At 38.4% G+C, this 24,102-nt stretch overlaps 1 protein-coding gene across 1 annotated transcript in view; it reads right to left on the reverse strand.

Annotated features, from left to right (window-relative positions):
• Window positions 1-24,102, reverse strand: part of ascc3 (activating signal cointegrator 1 complex subunit 3) — a 251,362-nt gene that overhangs the window by 9,213 nt on the left and 218,047 nt on the right. Inside the window, exons 31-37 of the mRNA XM_023330521.1 lie at window positions 21,615-21,752; window positions 21,061-21,181; window positions 19,267-19,399; window positions 18,753-18,878; window positions 8,755-8,866; window positions 8,535-8,669; window positions 4,441-4,665 (exon numbers count right to left, since the gene is read on the reverse strand). Of these exons, the coding sequence (XP_023186289.1) occupies window positions 4,441-4,665; window positions 8,535-8,669; window positions 8,755-8,866; window positions 18,753-18,878; window positions 19,267-19,399; window positions 21,061-21,181; window positions 21,615-21,752 (990 nt within the window). The remainder of the gene's footprint in view (window positions 1-4,440; window positions 4,666-8,534; window positions 8,670-8,754; window positions 8,867-18,752; window positions 18,879-19,266; window positions 19,400-21,060; window positions 21,182-21,614; window positions 21,753-24,102) is intronic.

Consider the following 24,102-nt stretch of genomic DNA (forward strand, 5'->3'; position numbering starts at 1 on the left):
CAAGAATGAACCAGACTTGTGCAGCTGCACAATTTTCTTCCTTAAGTCTTTACTGATTTCTTTTAACTTTCCCATCGTGTCAAACAAGAAAGCAGTGTGTTTCAGGTCCTTCCAATTAACTCAGATGTGTAGGTTAATTTATCAAAAGTTTGTGGAAGGAAACACAAATTCATACATTTTAAATGATAGTTATCCCCGATAGTGACCAAATGTATGTAAACTTAAGAATTCGAAGAAAGTTATAGAAAACAAATCTCTAAAAAATGTTTTCACTAATTTTTCTGGCATTTAGCAAAAATAAATAATTTTGGTAATTCTAGCTAACCTAATACAAGAAATGTTTGGTTTGATTGAACTTCTATGGAGAGCCATTTCAGCCAAAATTAAATAAACAATTTGCTTCTTTATTCTTATTTATATGTATTTATTATTTTATTTATTTATAAATTTATTTATAATTGTATTTATTCATTCTCACATCTATTTCTGCCTGTCCTTTTCCCATCTCCTCACCCTCATTATGATAATGAGGAGGGGCAGTGTATTTGGGTGTATTTGGAAAGATGGCTTCCTAAAGCCATCTTTCTTGGCAACAAGAAAGATGGCGACCTACCACCAGCTTATCAGTGAGCTGAAGCTTAGCAACTTTTTTTAGAAAATAGTGTTATAACTCCTGACTGTTATTTTTTGTGTGGACACTCAGACAGAACGTGTTTCAGTTAGAGCAGGGGTTACCAAATTCAGTCCTCAAGGGCCGGCATCCTGCATGTTTTAGTTCTCTCCCTGGTAGCACCAACAACCTTTTCAGCATGTCAGTGTTCTTCTTAGGCCTTCTAAAGAGCCATCATTTGATCCAGGTGCGTTAAACCAGGGAGAGACTACAACATGCAGGATGCCGGCCCTCGAGGACCGACTTTGGGGACCCCTGAGTTAGAGACTCTCATGGACTCAAAGATTCACCGTCAGGTTTTTCATAGTTTGGACAAAGCGGCAGATGAAGTTGGCTTCTGATTGCATCTTCGGGAGTCCTGTGAAGCTACTAGCTGAGGTGGAACTATGAAGTGCAGACTTTTCTGTACATCATAAGAGAATGGCAATATCCAAAGGCAACTCTGTGGAGCATCGACAAATGAGTTGTTGTTTTTGTTGAGCTGAGAGAATGAGAATGGCAAGCCTTGGAGATCTGCATGAAAGGCCATCTTTCCTTCACCCTGATATCCACAGATGCACATTCAACACCACTGCTGTGCAGACAGTGACGCCATTAAGGTGAGCAGTGTGCAGGTACTGTATATGTATCTGGGTTATATTGTATTTTATGATTGTCTACACAGTCATGAAGACATAGAAAATTGTTGTACCAAACATTAAAATGAAGAAGGAATTTATAGAAAACTAGGATGGTATAATATTTTAATGACTGTACGTATCTGTATTTAAATTTACTTATTTCAGTTATGGAGCCTAGGCGAAAATTCAAGCTGGGAGACTCTACACATGTCTCATGGACAGTTCTATGAATGTTTGATTGAAGTGATTGCCTCAAAAGGTTGTGCAACAAAATATGAAGTAAAGGGTACCATCAAAAAGAATGGTATCCAGGCCTGTTTCATGAGTTTTTTTTTTTATATAATTCTGTAGAAGCATGTTTGAATAACCATGTTTGACTTTCATTTGTTCATTTTCATAGAATGTTTATTCATTATTACCTCTATCAGATTCAAGTTATTTCTGTGATCATTGTGAGTTATTTTTTCATTAATAACCAACAATTTTGCCCATGTGTGTAGTACTGTCATTGATATTATTGTTTTGAAATGCAATTCTGATTCCTTCCATTTTATTGTAGGTCCCAAAATTCAGTGTGGCTCAGTGTTTGCATCTGCTTTGTTTTTTAGCAGCGAGGATCCTCAATTTTTAACACCTGCATTAGCTATTCTGCTCTTAAAGTTCTGTAGACCTTAAGGTCTCTTTTGGATGCATCAGCATTTTACTTATATTTGATGTCTTGTATACCTTTCTATTATTTTTTTATCTCTCCTACCTCCGAGAGATTAGGAAGAATTGTTTATCTGTTTTATTGGTTTTATATCTTATGCCTGTGTCAAGTATATGCACTGTATTGATTGTATTGGAGGATACACTAAAATATTCCAGATATTTTTATCGTATTGATGATAAAGCATGAGGAAAATTCATGTCTGGACTTCATTAAGTCAAGAAAAAACAGTCTGCACAGTCAAAGTATCTGCGTGCTGGACTGTGACATCTCCAATGCAGAGCAGGGATTTTTGGAAACATAAAATTAGACAGAAATGATTAACCAGTGAACACCTGTAGCTAAATAATGAAATATTGCACTACTGTGGTGAATCACCATGTCTGAGTCTACAAAGAGTTACTGGGGAGAACTGGAAAAAGATGACCACATCCCTCTGTGACAGAATCAGTACCAAATGTGAGCTGACAGCAGCTTCCACTCTCTACAAGTTCCAGTCATCAGCAGCTTTAGTCAACAAATAGATGTTTTCTGGACCAAGTGTTAAAGATGTCAATAATAACAGTCACCTGGGATTCTGTAGTTTACTGTGAAAAGTATCCAGATAAGTTGGACTGGTCAATTCAATGTACAACACTACTGTTCTTTCAATAACACAGTGATGAGCAGAGCCACTGCAGTAAACAGTAGCAATAGGACTGTGCAGCAACAAGCACACCCATACCAGCCACTTGCACTAGAGGGAAAATCACAAGCACATGTCTGCATTTACACACTAAAAACATACATTTCAAGATGTGGAAAAATCCTTAAAGATTTTCAAGCAAAGAGAAACCATTTTAGCTATACATCACATAGATGATGATTTTGAGAAGTTGACCAAAAGCTTAACTCCAAAACATTCTTTAATTTTAAATGTATTTCAATTTGAGCAGCAGAGATGATGTCAATACCAGAAAAGCAGAATCCTATCAGTTCATCTTAATAACAAGATGTACTGATGTACTTATAAACTAAAAACAAGATCAGTTATTTAGCTATAATAAGTTAAATTTACAAACAAAGCTATGGTCACTTATTTCTGTCAATCAATTAAACTCAGAAATAAATTTGTGAATTAATAACTCAGTTTCTTTAAGGGCAGCACAAATTTTGGAGCAATTTTGTTCCACTGACTCATTTTGTTTGACTTTATATCTAAAATAAAAGGTCTGTTGAACACACTGTAAACAAATATTGTTTACGATTTCAAGTGAACATGCTGTTACTGTTATTACTGTTATTCTCATCACTTGTTGTTTGTACTCATCTTAAATAAGTGGAATTAATTTTTGGATAATAAATGTTTAATAAGTTATTCTTTTTAAGTTGAGTCCATGTAAAAAAGTTAAGTATTTGACTGGCCAACAAGGTATACTACAATGCACCGTGCTACCAGTAGCAAGGTATCCCACAATACATTTTGCCACCACCAGCTGCAACTAATTAAACCACTTTTTTATAGTTTTTAGATGCCTGAGGTAGACTCTAAAGCTTCAACTATGCAGTCAGTTCATCAACAACTCTATCAGCTAGTTTTTGAGATTTAACAGCACATAGAACTACTACTCAGCATGAGCAAGTTGTATATTTATTTTCATGACCACCCTAGTCTGCCTTAGCTCCCACCACCCAAAATTGACTCATTTTTTGTCATTAGTTATTTCTTTGTCTAAATTATATTTCAACAAATAAAGAGGTGGTAATTTCTTTTTCTTTTTTTTGCAAAAAATATTTTGGAAAAAAATGACTTAAGCCAATATTTTGGTTTCTATATCTGGTTTCTATATTTTCTGTCAAAGTTTCAGCAGAGAAACAAATAGAAAGCAAGAACTGTTTCAATTAAGTTGTTTTCTTTTAATATAACTAATTTCTAGGGAAAAAAACTTATGTTTCGGTCATTGTTTAAGTAAATGCAACATACTCAGATTCATTAAGTTAACTTAAATTATGCTTACTAAAATTGCAAAAGTTATTGTTGCTCAATCAGTACAGTTTTACAAACTTAATTTTTTGAAGGCCTAAATCAAAATATGCCAGAGGTATGAAAACTTTAAACACAGGCTAATAAACTAAGAATTCTGCTGCTCAATTAACTTAATGCACTGAACTAGAGCATTCTAAATACCACTGTATTTTTCTACACATTTACTTCTCCGGCCATGCCGGCTCCTTTAAATTGGAAACACCTCTCATTTCATCAGACCAATCAGACTGGAGACTGGCTACGATTCAGCTGAAGACAAAAAACACATTTTGACTGGCTAGTAAAGATTGGTACATTTATCTTGACCAATCAAATTGTTTTTAATAGAGTTGCTGTGGTGTCCAAAGAGTGGAAACAAATTTATAATCCTGAAATAAATAACAGTGCCTGGTGTCAAAGCACTATAATGAGTTACCTGACAGATTCGAATGGCGTTGTCCAAAACTGTTTTTGTATCAGTTGTGTAGTCACTACATAGGAGTTGAGTGTGGCTGAAGTGTGCTTGCAGCAAAAGATGAGTCTTGGTGTGTGCACTGTCAAAGGAGCGGGGGTTGACCTGCAGAGGGAGCTGTTGAGCTAGCTGGCTGTTGAGCTGGTCCTCGTTGTGTCTCACCGGTAGCTCAGCGTATTCCTCTGCGTCCTAAAAAACATCAAAAGTGAAACGAGCAAGTCAGCCCTGGTGAGTCCACTTCAGCTGGAAGATCTGTTGACAAGAAAGGCGTTATCTGTCCCCTTTTTAGATCTCTGTCCTGTTCACCAGTCTGTGTGCTGAACCTGGGTTTCCAAGGCTAAGTTTCAGATGGTCTAAAGCACAACACCACTGAACTGGAGACATGTTCACCAGAAAGATACATCCATCAGGGAACTTAGTATTGTCCCTTGGATTAGGTTTGGCAGTTGCCGGGAGAACAGTAAGTTCCCGACTGCATGGGGTAAAGCTTAAAAGGATAAATTTTCTGTACTTGTATAGTGCTTTCTCTGGTGCAGTGAATCCCAAAGTGCTTCACAGTACATTCAGTCATTCACCCATTCACACACACATTTACAATGTAGTAGCTGTTGCTACTACACCCTAGCCACAGCTGCCCTGAGCCACCAGGCCCTCTGGATCTCACCAGGAGGCAAGATGGGTGATGTGTCTTGCCCAAGGACACAACAACTGAGACAGACATGTAATTGCTTTGAATGGGAAATTCACTGGTTACAGCAGTGGTTCCCAAAGATTTTCTGGGCCCCCCTATGGATTACAATATAATCCCCCCCCTCCAAAACGAAAAAAAATCAACTGGGCACACATATCGTTCAACCAGACATAAACCTATACACATATTTTGTTTTCAAACTCCACTGAAGTTTATTTCACACTTCAGGTTGCAACAAAACACACTACAAACCATCTTTACAGTGAAACACTTTTGTGTAACTCTTTTTTTTCATTCATCCATACTGCTTCCTGCTCCCCCCCTGCAATGGCACTGCGCCCCACACTTTGGGAACCACTGGGTTACAGGACAAACTCATGCCAGAGTTGCTACCTTTGTTTAGACTTAAAGTATGATTGATGATGTTTGCGAGTTTCTTCAGGAGTTAGCCTTGGTTCCTTATTTCCAGTGTTCTCAATGTAATTTTATAATTTTAATATTGTTTCTTTGAATGAATTGTGTGTTTTTTTTATGGTTTCATTGAGTGCCAATAAAGGTGTCTCCAAATAAAATGAACTATTATTCTTAATGCTTCCCCATACCAAAACAGTTTTAAGCTCCTGACTCTGAAGTGTCACTAGGAAACGGTCCTTCCTGTTTCAACATGACTGCATCCAGTACATAAAGCAAGATATCCAAGGACATGGATAAGCAAGTTTGGAATGGAAGATTGTCTCTGCACAAATAGTTGATCTCAACCAATAAGATACCTTTGATAAAAACAAGAGTAGTCAAATCCTGAAGGAAATTTTGAGAAGCTAAGAGTTTTGGCACAAATAAAAAAAAAAAACATTAAGTGGTTAGTGCTCAAATGTTGTTGTCCATGTGTTGTTAGGTCTGCAGGTGTTCATCCTCTCTATTGGGTACCATGGCACTGCATGAGTGGCAGCCTGTTAAGCAGCTCAGACCCCAACAGTTCGGCGAAAGAGCTGCAAAGGAATATTGTAATTTTACAGTTTATTATAATGGTTCTGCCAAATAAATTGACTTTTTGGACTTAAAAAAAATACATGATAAGACACTGAGAAACCAAAGCATCTGGTACTGATGCTCATCTGGTCCCCTACAATACTCAGTAGCAAAATCATAACATTACTTGGAAAACCCCATGAGATAAGAAAAAAATAGGGTTTACTTTGAAAGGTTCACAGCTGACTCCTGTGACCTTATCATCATGACAGTGGGTCCAGTTACATAAGACATGTTGGTGCAACTTGGCCTCCAGTACTTATAGTTTTTGGTGGAGGATGTGGGCGTGGCGTTGTGGCAAATTTAGAAGTCATGCCATTGCCATACGTTTGGCTCTAAACTCAACAGATTTGAGCTAAGCTGCACCAAACTTGCTAAGATCAATCATAATCTACCATCTAACAGTAGTGCAGTCCAATATTTGGTGTGCGTAGCCTTATTCGTCCACTCAAGAAATCTTTCACAAGATGAATCCCCAAGCCCTGCTTTGACCGACAATCATGAAACTTGCCACACCTGTGTAACTTATGTCCTACAAAGAAGTCTCTTGGAATCATGGTCCAAACGTTTGCATGAAGTCAGCTAATTTAGATCAAAGCCGCCATGTTATCCGTTTTACTTATGTTGTATGTGAACAAACTGTTCCTACAGTTTTTTTACATACAGGCTTTTGAATCACTCAGCACAATACTGAGGCATTGCAGATCAAAAGTTCTCAAAACCTTTTGGCTGCATTAAAGCACCTGGATACGACCAAATCTAAAAATCCAACCATTCGTCATAAAACATCGAGGTGAAATGACTTCCACATACAAGACAATTCTATGATACTTTCTGTGTGTCATAACAGATGCAACACTCATCACATTCTCTGGCAACTGGTGATATCACTTTAGCCCCACTCCCTTTGAACATGACTGGAGCATGTGGGTTTGGCTGAATGGCACTGATCACCAATGATGTCAAAATGCTGAATTTAGAACAGTGCACTGTACATGTCCCGTGGCCACATTAGTTTTGGACAAAAAGGAGCGATAGTGAATCAGACAAATCCTATTCAAAACACTGCAGCTTTAACAGAGTGACTCAAGGTATGGTGATTGGGAGCAAATGAAGGAAGTTCTTTTTTTTCTTTTTAAATTCCATTTCCAAAACTCCAAAAGAACACAGAGGAATATTAGTCCTGGAGGCAAGCTTATAAGTGAGAGCAGTTTATTGCAGAAATTGCAACTAAGTCGCCTATAAATGCTTTCAACATTTCAGTGGTAGAAAGGAACCAACAATTGACTTTCCATACCCCATACCAGTCACTCCAACATCGGTGCCGGTAAATTTATACATTTTTACAGCAGGATGAAAACGTCAACATTCAATACATGATATCCCTCATCGTTAAATTGTAAACATGCCACACACAGTAATGCAGAATATTAAGACATGAGCTTACCTCAGGAGTGCCACTTAAATATGTGTGAAAATTCTCAATGAAATTATCAAGCTGTAAGCACCTACTGGATTCTTTTTTTATTACCGTTTAAACCTTGGTCTATCTCACAAAGCTGACATAAAAAACAAAGTTTGTTGTTGTAGAACTTTTTTTATGGCTAGTTCATTTGAATCTCGTGAAGACAAACATGCATGTTTAAACAAATAGCATTTCCATGAAGTTGTGTGTCAAGTAGATATTAGTCATTAACTCTGCTGCAAACTTACAGGAGTATAAAACAAGCAGCAGAGGAGGACTGATATAGGCTCAGTGTCAGCCTAATGTTGTGATATCAAAACAAGCATTAAACAGGTGGGTGGGAAACTCTGGCATTAGGAGGTGTGGGTATTCTCAATTAGTGATCACACTTTAACAATTAGGAGTTACTCAAGAAGAATATGAGTGGTGTGTAGCTAAGCAAGGGGAAGTAAATATGATACAAAATCAATAATTGCAATCAAGTAATCAAACAATAATATTGCAGGTGTGAAGTGACTTCACAGGTGTAAATCACTGTGCTGATTTTATTTTACAGGGTTACTACACAGAATATGCTAAAGCCAGACAATGAATGGATGGATGAATGAATGAATAATGGATGGATGGAAATATATTTCTATACAATTTTTTTCCATTTCATACTTTTCCAGACTTGTAAAACACTCAAAACAGATTCCTTATTTTCTCAGACTGTGTAGGAACTCTGACTCTATTAATGCTGTTTAAAATACTTCTTGACAAATGCAATGTCAATTAGTACCTTTAACTGCAAACTAATTAAAAAAATTAAAAAAGACCTGCTTTAAACTCATCTGCTTCGTTACTAAACTAGATCGTAGGTTTCTGACTCACTGTGAGGACAGAGAGTAGGTCATGCAGAGGCAGCTCGGCTCTCAGTCGTTCCTTAAACATCCGGATGGTTGGGTGCTTCAGGTAGTAATAAGAGGCAATGCGACCATATGTCAGTGGCTCAACTGTCTGATCATCCTTAAGGAAAAAGCAAAGGATCTCTGGGTAATAACATGACAGTTGCAAATACAAGTAGTTATACCAACATTACACACCCACATACCTCTTTAATGTCTATGCAGTAAGAGCATTCCAGGTCCAGCAAGCTTCTTTCCACCAAGTTGGACAGGTATTTGTTGATGGACTCATGGCCGATGTCTTCTAGGTTGTAGTAGCTGAGCATCACAGACAATATTGGCTTTTTAGAAGTTTAACTGTGAATGAGCTACAAGACAAGTTGCCAGAAGAAAGCGATTTAACCAAACAATGTTTTATTTCAGAAAAAAAATTTATGCCACAGATTGATGGGCAGTCCTCATCTCATAATATCTTGTAAAGTCCTGGGGTCTCATTTATAAAGGACTGCATAGGATTCATACGGAAAGTGTAAATATGCATAAAGGAAAAATTGCATATGCCAAAAAAAAAGATAAATTACCTTTTAAAAATCTAAGTTGTAACTAAAAGTTTGCGCACAAAGTTCTGCCTTTCTACACAACCACATTCAAATTTGCGCCTGCTGCCTTCCTTTGATGTGGCAGCCGTTTCTCAGGCTCCCTCTCTGGAATCGAATCCCAATTCCCTGTTACCATGGTCATCATAGTAGATATGTAGAGTACCATACAAAGTTAATAGGGCAGACATTCAAATGAGACATCATTACCATGGATGGCCAGCATTCGGCTCGAGGTTATCTAGACTCACCAAAGTGGTCAGATGCAAAGCACCTCATGAATCTCAGGTTTGTCTAAATGAACCAGCAGATCGTGTGATTATGATTAACAGGGGAAGAGAAGGGAAAAAACACAATTTCACTTATTCAGAAAGTGATGTCAGTGAGGTGTAGAGCTGAAATCATATTTGATATCCACAGTAACATAAAATAGTGAAAAATGTAAACTCAACTACTGGCAGTTTAGGAGCTATGATCCATAGTTGAGCGTTCACAGGTGTGATGATATTAAAGTGAGCCTCTTCTGCGCCCTTGGTGTTTTGAAACGGGGTTAGATGCCAGTACCTTTGGGGTATACAATATTATACAATATACTTTATTGATACCCAAGGGGAAATGCTTATTCGTTGACAAGCTACTCCATCTGAGGTAATAAATATCAATAATACAAATATAACCATATGAGACAAAGTTTATTATATATATATATATATATATATATATATATGTAAAAGAGTGATGAGAGTTCAAAATGACTAAATATAAATAAAAACAAGCATGTAAATGCAAATATATTAATCAATAAATAATCTATAAATGAGTGCAGAGAAAATTAGAATTAAATAGCTCAGACTTGTGCATTGTAAAGCCTAATGGCAACAAGCAGAAATTATTTTCTGTGGGGCTCTGTGGTGCACTTTGTATGTATGTATGAGAATCTGGGGGATGCTGGTGTATGCCCAACCAGGATGGCAGGCTTTACTGCATTCAGCACTGGCACCGACATCCCAGATCTCTGGATAACTTCACAAAATTATGTTACTCCTTAAAGTGGGTCCAGGCAATGTTAATTTTGTATTAATTCAAACACCTGTCTGCTAAATTGAATATTGTGAAAACTTTGCTTTAGGATTGAGGCTGCCTTATAAACTTTTCTTGTTTATTTGAGAGGTCCCTATGAATAGTTATGGCTCAGCAGGACACAAATATATCACACTGCAATTTTTGAATGCCTATTCAAAAATAGGCATTTTTAATTTGTAAAGAGATACATATTCAAAAATACTTTATTGATCCCAAAGGGAAATTAAATATTGATGGTAAAAGTTTGATATGTAATTGAAAATCTAAGAAAATCAAGATGAAATATAGATTCTATTCTCCAATTCACCTTCTGTGTTGCCATTTCCCCATGTTTCCGAAACAAGTGCAAAGGCTCAGAGTTGGCAGGAGGGACCACACATATTTACATCAATTTGTGTTTTATAAATCACAACCTTTATGTGAAAAATGGCATATGCCAGTGTCAGACTCAAATTTGTGTATATGCAAGCTTTAGAAATGAGACCCCTGGGATCTCATGTATAAACGTGCATACACACCAAAAGTGCAGCGCCATACTTTATGCACAAGTTGGCATGTATAAAAATGAATTTTGCGTCAAAAGTATACGCACAGTTTTTTCCTGGCGTGAAAATATGCGGCAGCCAAGCAAACTTTTTCTGTGGACAATATCAAGATACAAAGCATCAAAACTCACCGAAATCCACTGAAACCTGACTACATTAAGTTAGAACAAGAAGCATCAAACCCGATGTTTTTTTTTGTGATTTTAATAATTTATTGTTTAAACGTAAACATTGAAACTGAACCACATTTATCCTCAGACAATAACATAACACGCACACAAATTTATGGGTGGCGACAGGGCGGACCAGCAGCTGCGCTCTATTTCCCGCTAATTGGGATGTATGAAGTAAAGATGAGGATGTCGTGCGCCAGGGATGGGACGTAACGAAGTACAAATACTTCATTGCTGTACTTATGTAGCAAGTGTGTAAAACTGTTTATATTTTACCTCACATCCATCCTCTTTACCTGTGTATATTTGTTTTTCTTAGTTTTTGAATTGTAGTTTATTTTGACGGAGAAGCTTTTATTTTCTTGTTTCCTGTTTCTGCGTCATATCCTGTGTGTTCGCGCGAGCTGCACTGGGGAGAGGTAAGCGTACAAAGCTGTCGTCTGTTTGTGTATTAAAGTATTCAAAATGTCCTAAAAAGTATGTTTGCCAAACTCACAAGTTGTTACATGTTGTTCCCCAACTGTTTTATGTATACCGCAGCACTGTACTGGGTACTTAATTCCCACGTTAATGACATTTATTGAGTTTACCATGCCAATGTGGTCATTTTTGTTCTTTTGATTGGTTAAGGTGTGTGTGGGAAAGCCAGAGCCCAAGAACTGGAGTGCTGAGAATATACTTGTTTTAAACAGGTATGTGAGTTGCTCCAAAATGTTATCTGAATGTTAGATTAATGTATTTAGTATATTTTCATATTATAATGGAAAATCCTTTTGGTTATTAATTCAATTTGAGCTATAAAAATTGTAACTAATGGGGAGATCATTTTTGTGTGGGTCTTATTTTAATTGTCTTGACATTTTACTTTATTATTTGTGAACGTCTGAGAGAATTTTGGTTGGTTTTAACACAGTCCTGTATGAGTTTGCGCCAAGCTGCGCTGGGGAGAGGTGTGTGTGGGAAAGCCAGAGCCCAAGAACTGGTGTGCTAAGAATATTCTTGTTTTAAACAGAATAAACCTGCCCTACTGCTGCAATACACCCCGATGTCGTCGTCTGCTGGTTCCTTTTGCCTATTACACACAACGCAGAGTACATACAACAGATGAGTCGGATGAGAGCGGCTACACTTAAGTACAATTTTCGTGTATCTGTACTATACTTAAGTAGATTTAATAATGGATACTTTCGACTGTTACTCCACTACATTTTACAGTAAGTATCTGTACTTTCTACTTCACTACATTTCTTCAAAACCGTCGCATTGCTCGTTACATCCAAGTCACATTGCACTTTTTTCCCGTTAAAATGTGAAGTTCAGGGACTTAACGTGGTGCTGTAAAATCCAAGCAATAACGTGACTTATTAATTATGTCTGTCTGTTGTCACCCATCGCCTCCCCCTTTCACTCGCATTCGGAGCTCCAAGACATTCGCAGCGGTTTCTTCTGAGATGTCTGTCTAATCGTCAGTAATAGAATTCCGCTACATAAATCATAAGATATGGCGACATGTAAATTCAACAGCGCTTTGTCCAACTTTTATCATCACTTGGAAAGGAAGCTTAAAGAAAGGTAAGCTCTGTGGACACACATATGTTGCATCTGCGATGAAAAAAAGTTGTCACTCATGCGCTGAATTTTTGTGTGGACGTGTTGACTGAGGTGTCGCATATATGGGACATACAACAAGTCTATCATTAACTGGCATGAGGAGAGCCTAAGCCAAAATGAGTTCCAAGTTCAGCTCTCAAGTGTAAGAGTTGCCACATGAGCCTCAGTAGGAGGCTTTATTAGTTCAAAATGCCAGTATATGTGTGTAGCGTTAAAAATCAGATAAAAGGTACAGGTTTCTTGAAAGGATGGTAAAAACAACTAAACATTCTGCTATATCACAGAAAGCTAGTCAGAACTTTAATGTAAACTGAAGTTCTGGCAACAATGACATTTATTTCTGTTCTCCAGGTACCTTAGATTTAGAAAAGTTCTCATTCAATCAAGAGGTTTGTTTCAGATGGAAATTGAGACAGGGATCTCTCAAAAGATAAAACAATGTGAAAGCAGCATTATATTTGAAATAAATGTTTCTGTTTTGTAATAATTATATTACAAATTATGTACTGAAAATAATTTTTTTACAGTTCACTAAGGAACACCTCATATTACAGAAGTCAGATGCTCCTCATAGTTGCTGAGGAAAATGAGCAACTTTCCTTGCATTTTTCCTGTTATTTTAGATGATTTCTTTAAGGTTGGAAGGCCTATTGCCATCACCTTCATCTTTTACATCAGAATTATGTCAGATTTAACCGCAATAACACAGATGCATCAATTAAAAATCATTCAGAGAACCTGTCCACTTCTTATTCTACACTTGCCACAGATAAAATCTTCCTGACTCAACAAAAGAAGTACTTCTCTTTGGAGCAAAAGTGTATAATTCCACTCATATTCAAGGGATGGAACCAGCAGCAAAGAGATGTTGGCGTTGCAATTAATGTGTGCTAAATGACAAGTATTCCTTTTATCCCACATGTTACCAGCATAAACCTCTAAGGACTGCATGTGTTTATTATCATACAGATTTCACAGGGCCTGTCTTATTAAGTTATATCCATTAGCATTATCACAGCCAGGCTCCTTATGGAGCAGGGCATTGCGGTTAATGATTCCCCTGGGACTCCTCTGCTGTGTTTGCTGTGTTGTGGCTATTAAAGCTGAAAGCATGGGTGATTTATTGGATTTGGAGGAAGAAGACACAAGAGCAGAGAAAAAGTGGGGTGTTCCCCGTTCAGAGGCTAAATCCGAAGAACAAATGTTTCAGCTCATGCAGTTTAAATTCATGTTTTGAGATGGTGTTAAGTTCCAATCATTTGGTTCAAATATAGGAACTAAATGGTGTGAGTCTGACTCAATCATGACAGAATGAGAGGGTTTATGCTTAATTAAAATGTCTGAACTGTTTACAACTGAAGACTCAGAGACCCTAACATTGATTAGATAAGAGATAAGATAAGAGATAAGATAAGATTTATTTGTCATTGTCATCAACAGATTACAACGAGATTGAGATTAGATCTGTAGCATGAGACACCTGAACAGATATGATTAACTGTTAGTGTAAATATGTGTTCTTGGTGCAGACATGCAAACATTTTCAACTTTACACACAGTACATCACAGAGGTAACTAAACCAATCAATTAAAAAACTTGCCTTTAGAATTAATCTGGCATCAGAGAAGAACTCCATCAGTCACTAAGTGGAACTGAGAGTGAACTTTTGGTTCAGGTACAGTAAATCCTGACTCCTGCATTCTTGTTGTTTTATAGGACCAACAAGAATCTGTCTTACAAATTTAAGGCAGTATAGTCAACAAATTGGATGGCACAGGCATCTTCCATTACATCTCTGTTCTACCTCTCAAGTCTCAATTTTTTATTTTTTTTTTACTTTATTTTTATTCAATTTTTAAACATACAATTACATACAATCGAACATGAGGGCTAGGGCAGGTGGCATGTATTCACACTGATGGACATTACAATGTTACAGATATTTCACTGTTTAAAATCACAAATGGTAAGCAACAAGGAAAACTCCCAGGTGTCTGTCCGAGTGATGTGGAGTCACAAACATCATCTGTTACACACCTTTGGCAATAAAATGATCCCACTTTTCCCAGAGTTTCTCTCCTTTCTCCTTCTTGAGCCGTATTGTAAAAGTCAATATTTCCATATTGTGGATCAGGTTTATAATTATTCACAAGAAGCTTCAGAGTTGGAGGTCTAGGTTGGAGCCAACATTTAGTAATCGCTTTCTTGCTTGCAATCAAAAGTATCCTCAGCAAGAATGCTTCCCCATTACTGAGTCCCTCAGGAAGTATTCCGAGGTACGTAACGGAAAACGAAAAGGTTATACCCAGGATTTCATAGATTACTCGATTAACATCCTTCCAGTAAGTCTTCAACAGAGGTCAGTCCCAAAAAATATGAAAGCAGCCCCAGAAACCACACCGCACTCCCAGTGCAATAGAGCTGTGAACCACCCAGCTTCGATCTCTGCTTCGGTGTAATAAAAAATCTGATTAGATTCTTCCAGCCGAAATCGCGCCATGTTAAGGAATTTGTGGTAGACAGAGTGTTCCTCAAAATATGCATCCAAGCCTCAGGTAAAATTATTACGTCTGCTTCCTTTTCCCATCGTTATCTAATATAATTAGTTGAGTTCTTATTCATAGATGTTAAGTTTCTGTAGCATTTGCCGATGGTGCCTTTTGTATTTTTGCCAGCATATGAATCTATAAATATTTGTAATATTTATGGATGTCGAGTATCTTACTCTTGGCCTTTTATTGCTCCATATAAACCTTGAAAAGTGCTTATCCCACTCCCTAAATTGTTTTGCTGGAACCTCTACTGGAAGTGCTGCAAATATGTATAATAGTCTTGGAAGAACATTTATCTTTATTGTTCGGATTCTGCTGCCGAAGTCAAGGGGAAGCAGACTCCACCTGTCCAGGTCCTTATATATTTTCTTATTTATTCGTTTATAATTAATTTCATATAATTGAGCCAAATTTTTTGTTAGTATAACACCCAAATACTCTATTTGTAGTTGATGCCAATTGAATTGATAACTATTTATTAACTGTTTTGATGGGACAAAAAGGGAAGGTCAAAATTTGAGTCTTTTGTATGTTGAGTTTATAACCTGAGAGTCTGCCACATGTTTCCAGAATGTTCATAAGTGATGGAATACCAGATTTAGGGTTTTTAATTACTACTAGAACATCATCCGCATACAAGCATATTTTGTTTTCCACATTCCCTATTGTCACCCCCTCCAACCCAGACTCCTCTCTAATAACCTGAGCCAATGGTTCAATAAAAAGATTTAAAGAGTAGTGGGCTTAATGGGCAGCCCTGCCTACATCCTCGTTGTAATGTTATTTGATTCGAAAGGCTTCCATTAATTTTAATTCTTGCTTGCTTTTGATCTTTTCCTGTTCCAACTTCCCCTTTAACAACACAAATCTGCCTTCTTTATCTTCTGAAATAAAATCAAATCTGATGTTGTTTGATATAAGAATGGCTACCCCTCTTTTTTTCCCCGATCTGTGAGAAGCAAAATATGTTTTTCTATAACCCGTTTTCTTTATTTTCTCATGTTCTTCATTTGACAAATGTGTTTCCTGTAAGAAACCAATGTCAACCTGCTCTCGTTTAAACTTTAAAATTATCTTGCTTCTTTTAATGGGATTTTTTATACCCTTCACATTCAGCGTCTGTATATTATAACACTGCATATTCTCTAGACACCAATATGTTTTTTTCCACCTGCATGACAACACTCCTAGCCCTCAGAACACACAAAGAACAGAAATACATAAAAACAGAACTTGTCATAACAATGAACAGATCTTCCAAATAGGAGGATCCCTTATTCCTCTTAATGTAGGGGGAAGTGCCACTAAGTGGGGCCCCTGCCTAGTTGCCTACTTAAAGGAAGGAAACTGAAAAAGCTAATTTAAGAGTCACCTGCATCGGTTCTTCATTACTCCAATTATGAAGGGGGGGTCACAGTCCTCACCATACTCCTGCGCAGAGACAGCCACCCCGTGACACACTGGTACTAATCAGATGGCCTGCTTCTCTCGCTGCAAGATGATCAATTGTTTCTTCAGTGGGGATAAGGAGGATTATTCAACCATAGCAACGTCCTCTCCGCCTGGCCGCTGAAACACCTTCAGCTTTTCCCGTGCGCTCTCTCTCAGGCCAGGCGCGCTCCCAACGCGTCGTGGTACCACTATATCCGTTGACAGAAGATTGTTGATCGCCTCGGCTGTGATGACTTTGGACCTGTTTGCAGACACCGGTCCCACCGTGAATCCACATCTTCTTAGGTCCAGCGCAGCCTCCTCCGCGCTGCTGTAGATGACCATGACCATGTGTCAAAGTGCACACGCATTTTGGCCATCGGGGTTTGGAACTGGATAGCGTTTTCTTTGAGTGCTTTCTTAACCAGAGCATACTCTCTCCTCTTCAGTTGTATGTTTGCAGCATAATCGTGGTCGAAGAATATGCGTTTTTCTTGTATATATATAGGCTTCTTCCACGCTGCGTGAAGAATTTGTTCTTTAACGTTAAATTTCAGGAAGCGTACCACCGTGGACTGAGGTGGAGCACCCGCTGGAGGCTGCGCACCCAGCGCTCTGTGGGCTCTCTCTATCCCCAGATTCTTCTCACTGCCTAGATCCAAACTGTCCTCGAGTTCAGTTCGAAGCATGTTTTCCACGTACCTCTGCATTGAGGTACCTTCTGCATTTTCAGGGATGCCATATACCCGCAAATTATTCCGGCGTGAGCGTCCTTCCAAATCCGTGATCTTCTCCTGAAGTAATTTCTGGTCATTTAGCAGCTGGACGATAGCATCACTCCAATGTCCCAACTCTCTTTCTCTGCCATGCTCTTCTCCATTTCTCCAAGACGCTCCTCGGTCTTGTTGATAGTGGCGCTAACCCGTTGATTTATTTCGTTTGTCAGCTCGTTCAATAGGACTTTAATTTCCTCCTTTAAGCTCATTCTCACTTACGCTAACTCCTTCTTCATTTCTGATTTGAGGTCCCGCATGCCCTCCGCCATTACTTCACTCACCACCTTTCTTAGTGAGCTAATTGTAGCAGGCAAGGCCTCATCCACCATCTTATCTCCTTCCTCGACCGCGTGTGTTCCGCAGGCTTTGCTTTTGTGTCGCATTTCCGAGTTCCGAGACTGGACTCGTCCCTTCTTGTTTTTATCCCCACTCATTCTTCTTGAGAGAGAGTAACTTTTAACGCGCTAAACCTTGGATTAGGGGGGGTTTTATATCTAGCGACGCAGGACCTGTTTTCTATGCTGCCACACTGTTCGCCATGACACCCTCAAGTCTCTCTTGATAAGGAGACCAATGCAACAACAGATACAGACACTGATGTCCTTAGCTCCTTTTTCTTAAAAATGTAGATAAACCAGCATACTGATTCATTTACTTAACTAAAGGTTATACAGTCATGATCAATAAATTTGAATATACATTCCAAAGAAGTTTATATATGTATTTTTTCTCATTTTAAATGTCATGTTTTCATTAACTGTAAGGAGAAAACCATAATTAACAGAAAAAGTCTTTCAAACAACCACCTGTGTGTAATTAATGTATGTAATGTGTTTCATTTTGTGATAAACTTACAGAACTAAATGGACTTTTCAATAAAATTGCAATTTATTGAATGGGTCTATATATTGGGTTGATATTCTCATCAACACCAAAGCCTTGAATACCACAGGAACAAATAAGATACAAGTCCAGCACATTTTAGAGGATTTCTCCCAGTGAAGTCAACAGAAAAAAGATGAATCTGAAAACTCTTGCAGAAACTCATAATCTGGATGTTGGTTTTACCTGACAATTAACAGAAATGCTACCTGAAACAACAGGGAAAATTAACAATTACTGACATTGTTTTCCTAGAATATACACACAATGAATAATGAGCCACGAGAATTCCAAGATAACCAGTGCTTTGGATTCCTGACCAGTAAAATCCATCAGCCAACCTTTAACGTGGTCTGACAGCCGTGAAATACCAACAGGCTGGAATGTTCTGAAATAGAAGGTCTAAAGAGCAGATGTTGAACTGCAAAATGACGGCACACCTCTAACTGGGTCTGTTTTTAGGTGTAATTCAGGGATATGTTTGCTTTTGTTTTGATTTTAACCCTCTTCCATTGTTGTTCTTAACGTGAGCAGTGTGTTCCTCTACAACAAACCTGGGATTCATCACCAGCCGTCTGAAGAAGTATGTCCATGTGATGTAATCCATTGCATCCTGCTTGGACGAGATGGTTCCGGCTGCAATTTCAGCATTCAGATGGTCCGACAGCACACTGAGGAGGCTGAGGACACAAGAACCAGACAGAGATATTGATGAGTGGCTGAGCTAACATCCTTTGCTGCTACACAAAAAAACAAAAAATGTCACTGTATTGTACCCAACCAATACCTACAGCACCAATCACTTGTGGATAAGTGAAATATTACCTTCCACTGAAATCTGTAATTTTAATTTTATAAAGTTCAATCTTTAAAATGTAATTACATACCCAAACATTTCTTAGGAGTTATGCCAAGCAAAAGCCTTTTCTGTCCAATTACCAAGTAGAGAAACCAGAGGAGTTTACTAAACTGGAACTTTAACTGGACATGTTCTGTGTACTTTATACACGGAGAGACGCAGGCATTTGTTGTGTAAAAGAGGAAATTCAGCAAACAAGTGTCTGTTACCTGGACTCAACAGGGAACGGTTCATAGAGAAACTTCTTGTAGAAATCCTTCTTGATGTCATGGACCAGAATAACTGCTTTGCCCTGGTCATCAAACTGTGGACGACCAGCTCGTCCCATCATCTGCAGGACATCTACATGAACAATACAATATTACAACAGACTGTTTTTTCAACCCATTTTGCAACTGCTTTTAAATAGGCCAATCTGTACAGTAATTTTAATCAAGTGTAACTGTTGTTATTTTTTTCTCATTATTTGAACTTTTTTTCATCTAAGACAAGTTCACTACGCTGGTTAGTATCAGAAAACAAAGCAAAGTAAGAAGATATTGAGTTTAAAAGATAGTTTGGTGTAAATACACCCCCCAGCCACTTTTTTGTTTAGAACTGCCTTAACACTTAGCAGCAAAGACTCAACAAGCTGTTGAAAACACCCCTGGAGATTTGAATCCATATTAACATGTTTTGGCTGAACATCCATGATGTAAATCTTGTGTTCCAGATTCCATCAATGCTCTGTTGGATTAGAGTCTAATGACTATGGAGACCATGGAATACAGTGAAGTCATGTCCAAGAAACAAAGTGAGAGTATTGATCTATGTTATATGATATATTAAAGCAGCCATGAGGGGATAGTTATACTGGGGTCATACAGGGATGGACATAGTCAGTAGTAGTCTCATTTTGACAGACTTGTGACCTCATTTTTATGTTCTTGTGTGACAAGTGTGGCACCTGGTGTGGGTTTTCTGTTGCTGTTGCCAATCTACTTGAAAACTTGGTGTATCGTCCATTCAGAAATGGTATTCATCATACCTTGGTTGTACTGGTATGATGGTGGTGGTAAGTGGTTATTGGAGCCACTGCTTTGCAGTAAATTGAGTTCTGCTGTGGTTTACTGTAGTGAAGAAAGAGGTGAACCAAAAAGCAAAGCTCTCTGTTTACTTTCTGAACCTCACCCACAGTCTTGAGACAGGGATCAGGACTGACAGAACGAGAATCCAGCTCCTGAAAACAAGCTTCTTCTGGAGACTGGCTAGACTCAGTCTTTATGACAGGTTAAGAAGCTCAAAACTGAACCGCTTCTTTTTCTCATTAAAAGGGATAAGTTGAAGTGGTTGGGCATCTGATCAGGATGTTTCCTGGATGCCACTGCTAGTTTTAAGGGCCTGTATCACCGGAGGTAGACCCCAGGGATTCCCCAGAGCTCACTGAAATATTTCACCAGAAGATGGGATTATAACTGGAAATGTTCTGTGTACTTTATACAAGGAGAGGCATAGACATTTGTTGAAACTGGATAAACAGAAGACAATGGATAGATAGATAGATGGATGACACTCTTTCTTGAGCAACCCTTCACCTCGAACCAGTCCTGCCCACATGACCATTGATATCAACATACACTTTGTCTATACTGCTGCCAGTCACTGAATACTTTTTCTTTTTTTTAACACTCACTGTAAAGCTGAGAAATGGTTATGTGGAAATCAGCAGTTTCTGAAATCCTCAGACTTGCCTGACTGTCAAAAACAACCAGTCCACGTTCAAAGTCACTTAGATCCCAAATCTCTCCATTCTGATGTTTGCTTTGAACCTCATTAGGTCATCCGCACCACCTAGTGATGGCTAAAGGGATTAAGTTCATGTCATGTGATTGACTGCTTTGCTAGTTGCATTGACAATCAATTAATCAGGTGTACCTCAAAGTGGCAGTTTAGTGTATTTGGTACATATCTGTACTACACTGACTTTATCAGATGCAGAAGTGAAAATATCCAAGCCTGTGTACCTGTAATGGGATAGTCCACATAGCGCCTGGATTTTCCATCGTAGTATTCTGTTCCCTTGACAACCACCAGGTGAGCAGGAAAGTTTACTCCCCATGCCAAAGTACTGGTGGCGATCAGAACCTGTTAATGTTTTTTACAGGAATGAAAATGTAACAAAAAATATGATAATCTAGAAGATAACAATCATCAGCAAGTCTATGTGGAAAGTCTTTCATATAACAACTACAAGACACAATCCACAAGACAAAACAGAACAGATGCTCAGAAATATCAGCATTCAGTACTACAGTTCCCATACATTCCTTTAAACAAGGTTACAGAGGACTAAAGGAAATCACTAGTGGACAGCAAATATTTGGAAGAAATGACTTGTCCCAAATGTCATTCAGACATGAATGCCATGTCTGAATGAACAACACATCAAACCTAGTTAAATTTATTTCAACCATGAAGTAAAATTAGTAGGAATGATGATTCCATACTTTTTACCAGGTGTTGGATTACTTGTAAACAATGAAATATAAACAAGTGACTATGCTGCTGCAGCTCATACCTGGATCTTGCAGTTGACAAACAGCTCCTCCACAGTCTTTCTGTCCCGTTCATGAAGACCTGCATGGTGCATGCCAATCCCAAAGGCTAAGGTCAGCTTCAAGTTGGAATCTCTCACTGTGGCAATGACGTCCTCTATCTGCAGACGGATCAGAGCAAAAAATATGTCAGAAACACACCAGACCAAAGAGGACGAATACTTTACGAGGGTTAAGACTGGTCCCTAGTTTCATGATAGTGCATGTGTGAAAAAGAAGTTATTCTGTATAACTTTTTATACAGAATAATTTGATATATTATCCATCCGATAACATAATATGTGGAAATAAACAGCTTGCAGCAATATATTTGTGCAAATAATGCTAACACTAACCATATGAACACTTTCCTGGAATCTGTAGTCAGACGTTAAGAAGATGTAGTTACCAGTGATGGTTCAAGGTCTCACTACCCTGGGATTTATCATAAGCGGATCATTTTAGCAGGATTTGGCTGACAGTTTGGGAATGTCCCTGTCATCCCTCAGCAAAGCAAACACCTGGTGAAAACGAGCATCTGGATCATCTTAGGAACTACTTCTCAGTCCAATGCGCCTAAGAACACCGTGAAAGGCTTAATGTAGAAACGTTGTTGTGATAAGGTGCTGAAGTTGGAGTGTCGAAAAGATCAGGAGCTTCTTAAAGAGACAGAGGCCCAGTTTCAAGGCATTACATTACAAAGTCAAATTTACATTCAATTTCTATAATAACTTAAGGTAACATCACTTGACTGTGCTATAAAAGGGCACTATGTGCCTGGAATATACACAATATTACCCCTTAAAATAATTTGCTTTTAAAACTTTTTGCTTTAATTTGTTTGTGAGGTAACCTTGTGAGCTCTGAGTGGTACCTTTTAAATAAAATGCATTAATAGCATTAACGATAGTGTTGGAAAGCAGCAGCCACTATCGTTATTGGTGCATATATACTAATTATATTTACAGGTGGCGATAGGCATCTCGCGGTATCTCCAGCTGCACTCCATTTCATCTAAATTGCGATGTATAAAGGAAAGGTGCACGACTACATGAGTGGACATCGTTTTATAGATCTGATTATTTTTGTTAAAGTTGTCCCTTTGCCAAGTATTAGTTTGAAACAGTGAAGTGCAGTCAGGGGAGGAAAAATAATATATATAATGAGAAGATATTTTATATTGCTGTTTTAACCCTGTGGTTTATACTATAAAGTATTTATTTTTAATTTAGTTTAACCAATTTTGATGATTTTTTGTTCAAAATCCCTGAATTTTCACAATTTCCCATTCAAATGCTCGGAAGCACAGCTGGCGAGGCAGCAGCGAGCTGAGCCTCACCTTGGATTGTGCAACCTCTCACTAACTGCGCTGGCTACCGTTCAATGGGAGCATGTTCCTCCTCTCTGCACATCACCAATAAAATGGTTAAAAACATTTAAAATATGAACTGATTTTCCATAATTTAACTTATGTATATAATGTACAGTGCTTTTTGTCACCAACTGTGTGTGTAACGTGTTTCGTGTGCTCAGGAGCGATCAGAAATGGCAGAGTTTTGAGGTGAGGCAGGCAGTTTTCTGCATGGCAGGGGGCGCTCAGGATCCCAGACATTGGTCTTGTGACTCCACGTCTGCAGGGTAAGAAACAGCGAGCCAGCCATACAGTAAATAAGTCAAGTGCAGCAATATATTTATTGTTTTCTCCTCTCTTCTGACATTAACATGGATGACTACATTTCTACACTTAAACAGTTTTCTAGAGTGGATTATCAATCGAAGCAGGAAATAATACCAAAGGAAGACCAACACCGGAGCTATGTGAGTTATGTGAGTATTTGGTTTTCTGTGTGTTTATTTAGTTCCTGCGTCATCCCGTCTGCCCCTTGTTTCCCCTAATTACCTTCCCTGTGTATTTATACCCACCTGTGTCTCTTGTTCCCTGTCGGGTCCTTGTCATTGTCATTGCCATTGCTGTCTTTTGTCGTCGTTCCTTCGTTGCAGTGCTACCAGTGTTGAGTTTCTTGCCTCTTAGTTCACCTGTGCTGCCTGGATTTTTGTTAATCTGTGAGAGCATTGATTAAATTATCCTTTTTCACACCACAACTTGTGTCCTCCTCATCCATCCTTACCTTAACAAACCAGTATCATGACAGAAAGCCCCGACAAAAGGACTACGGTGAGGATTCACAGTCAGAGAACAAAATTAATAACATGAACCCGGCTGACCTGATTTTTGAATGGGACTTTAATGACTTAAAGTCTATTATAAAGGACTATGTTGAAACCATGGCCAAACCCTACTGCGCCTACAGACATCTCAGCATTGCCATTAGAATGGTCTTAACCTTAGAAGACTGGACTCCGCACCTCCTTTCGTTGGGCTTGATAGAGATGTTGGAGAAGGCGAGGTGGGAACAAGAAGCAGCTCTGGCCATAATGGCTGGAAAGTCGCTTCCATCTAAGCCAGAGTTG

Source organism: Xiphophorus maculatus, chromosome 3 (genome assembly GCF_002775205.1).
Source record: "Xiphophorus maculatus strain JP 163 A chromosome 3, X_maculatus-5.0-male, whole genome shotgun sequence".
In the NCBI taxonomy this organism is placed as follows: domain Eukaryota; kingdom Metazoa; phylum Chordata; class Actinopteri; order Cyprinodontiformes; family Poeciliidae; genus Xiphophorus; species Xiphophorus maculatus.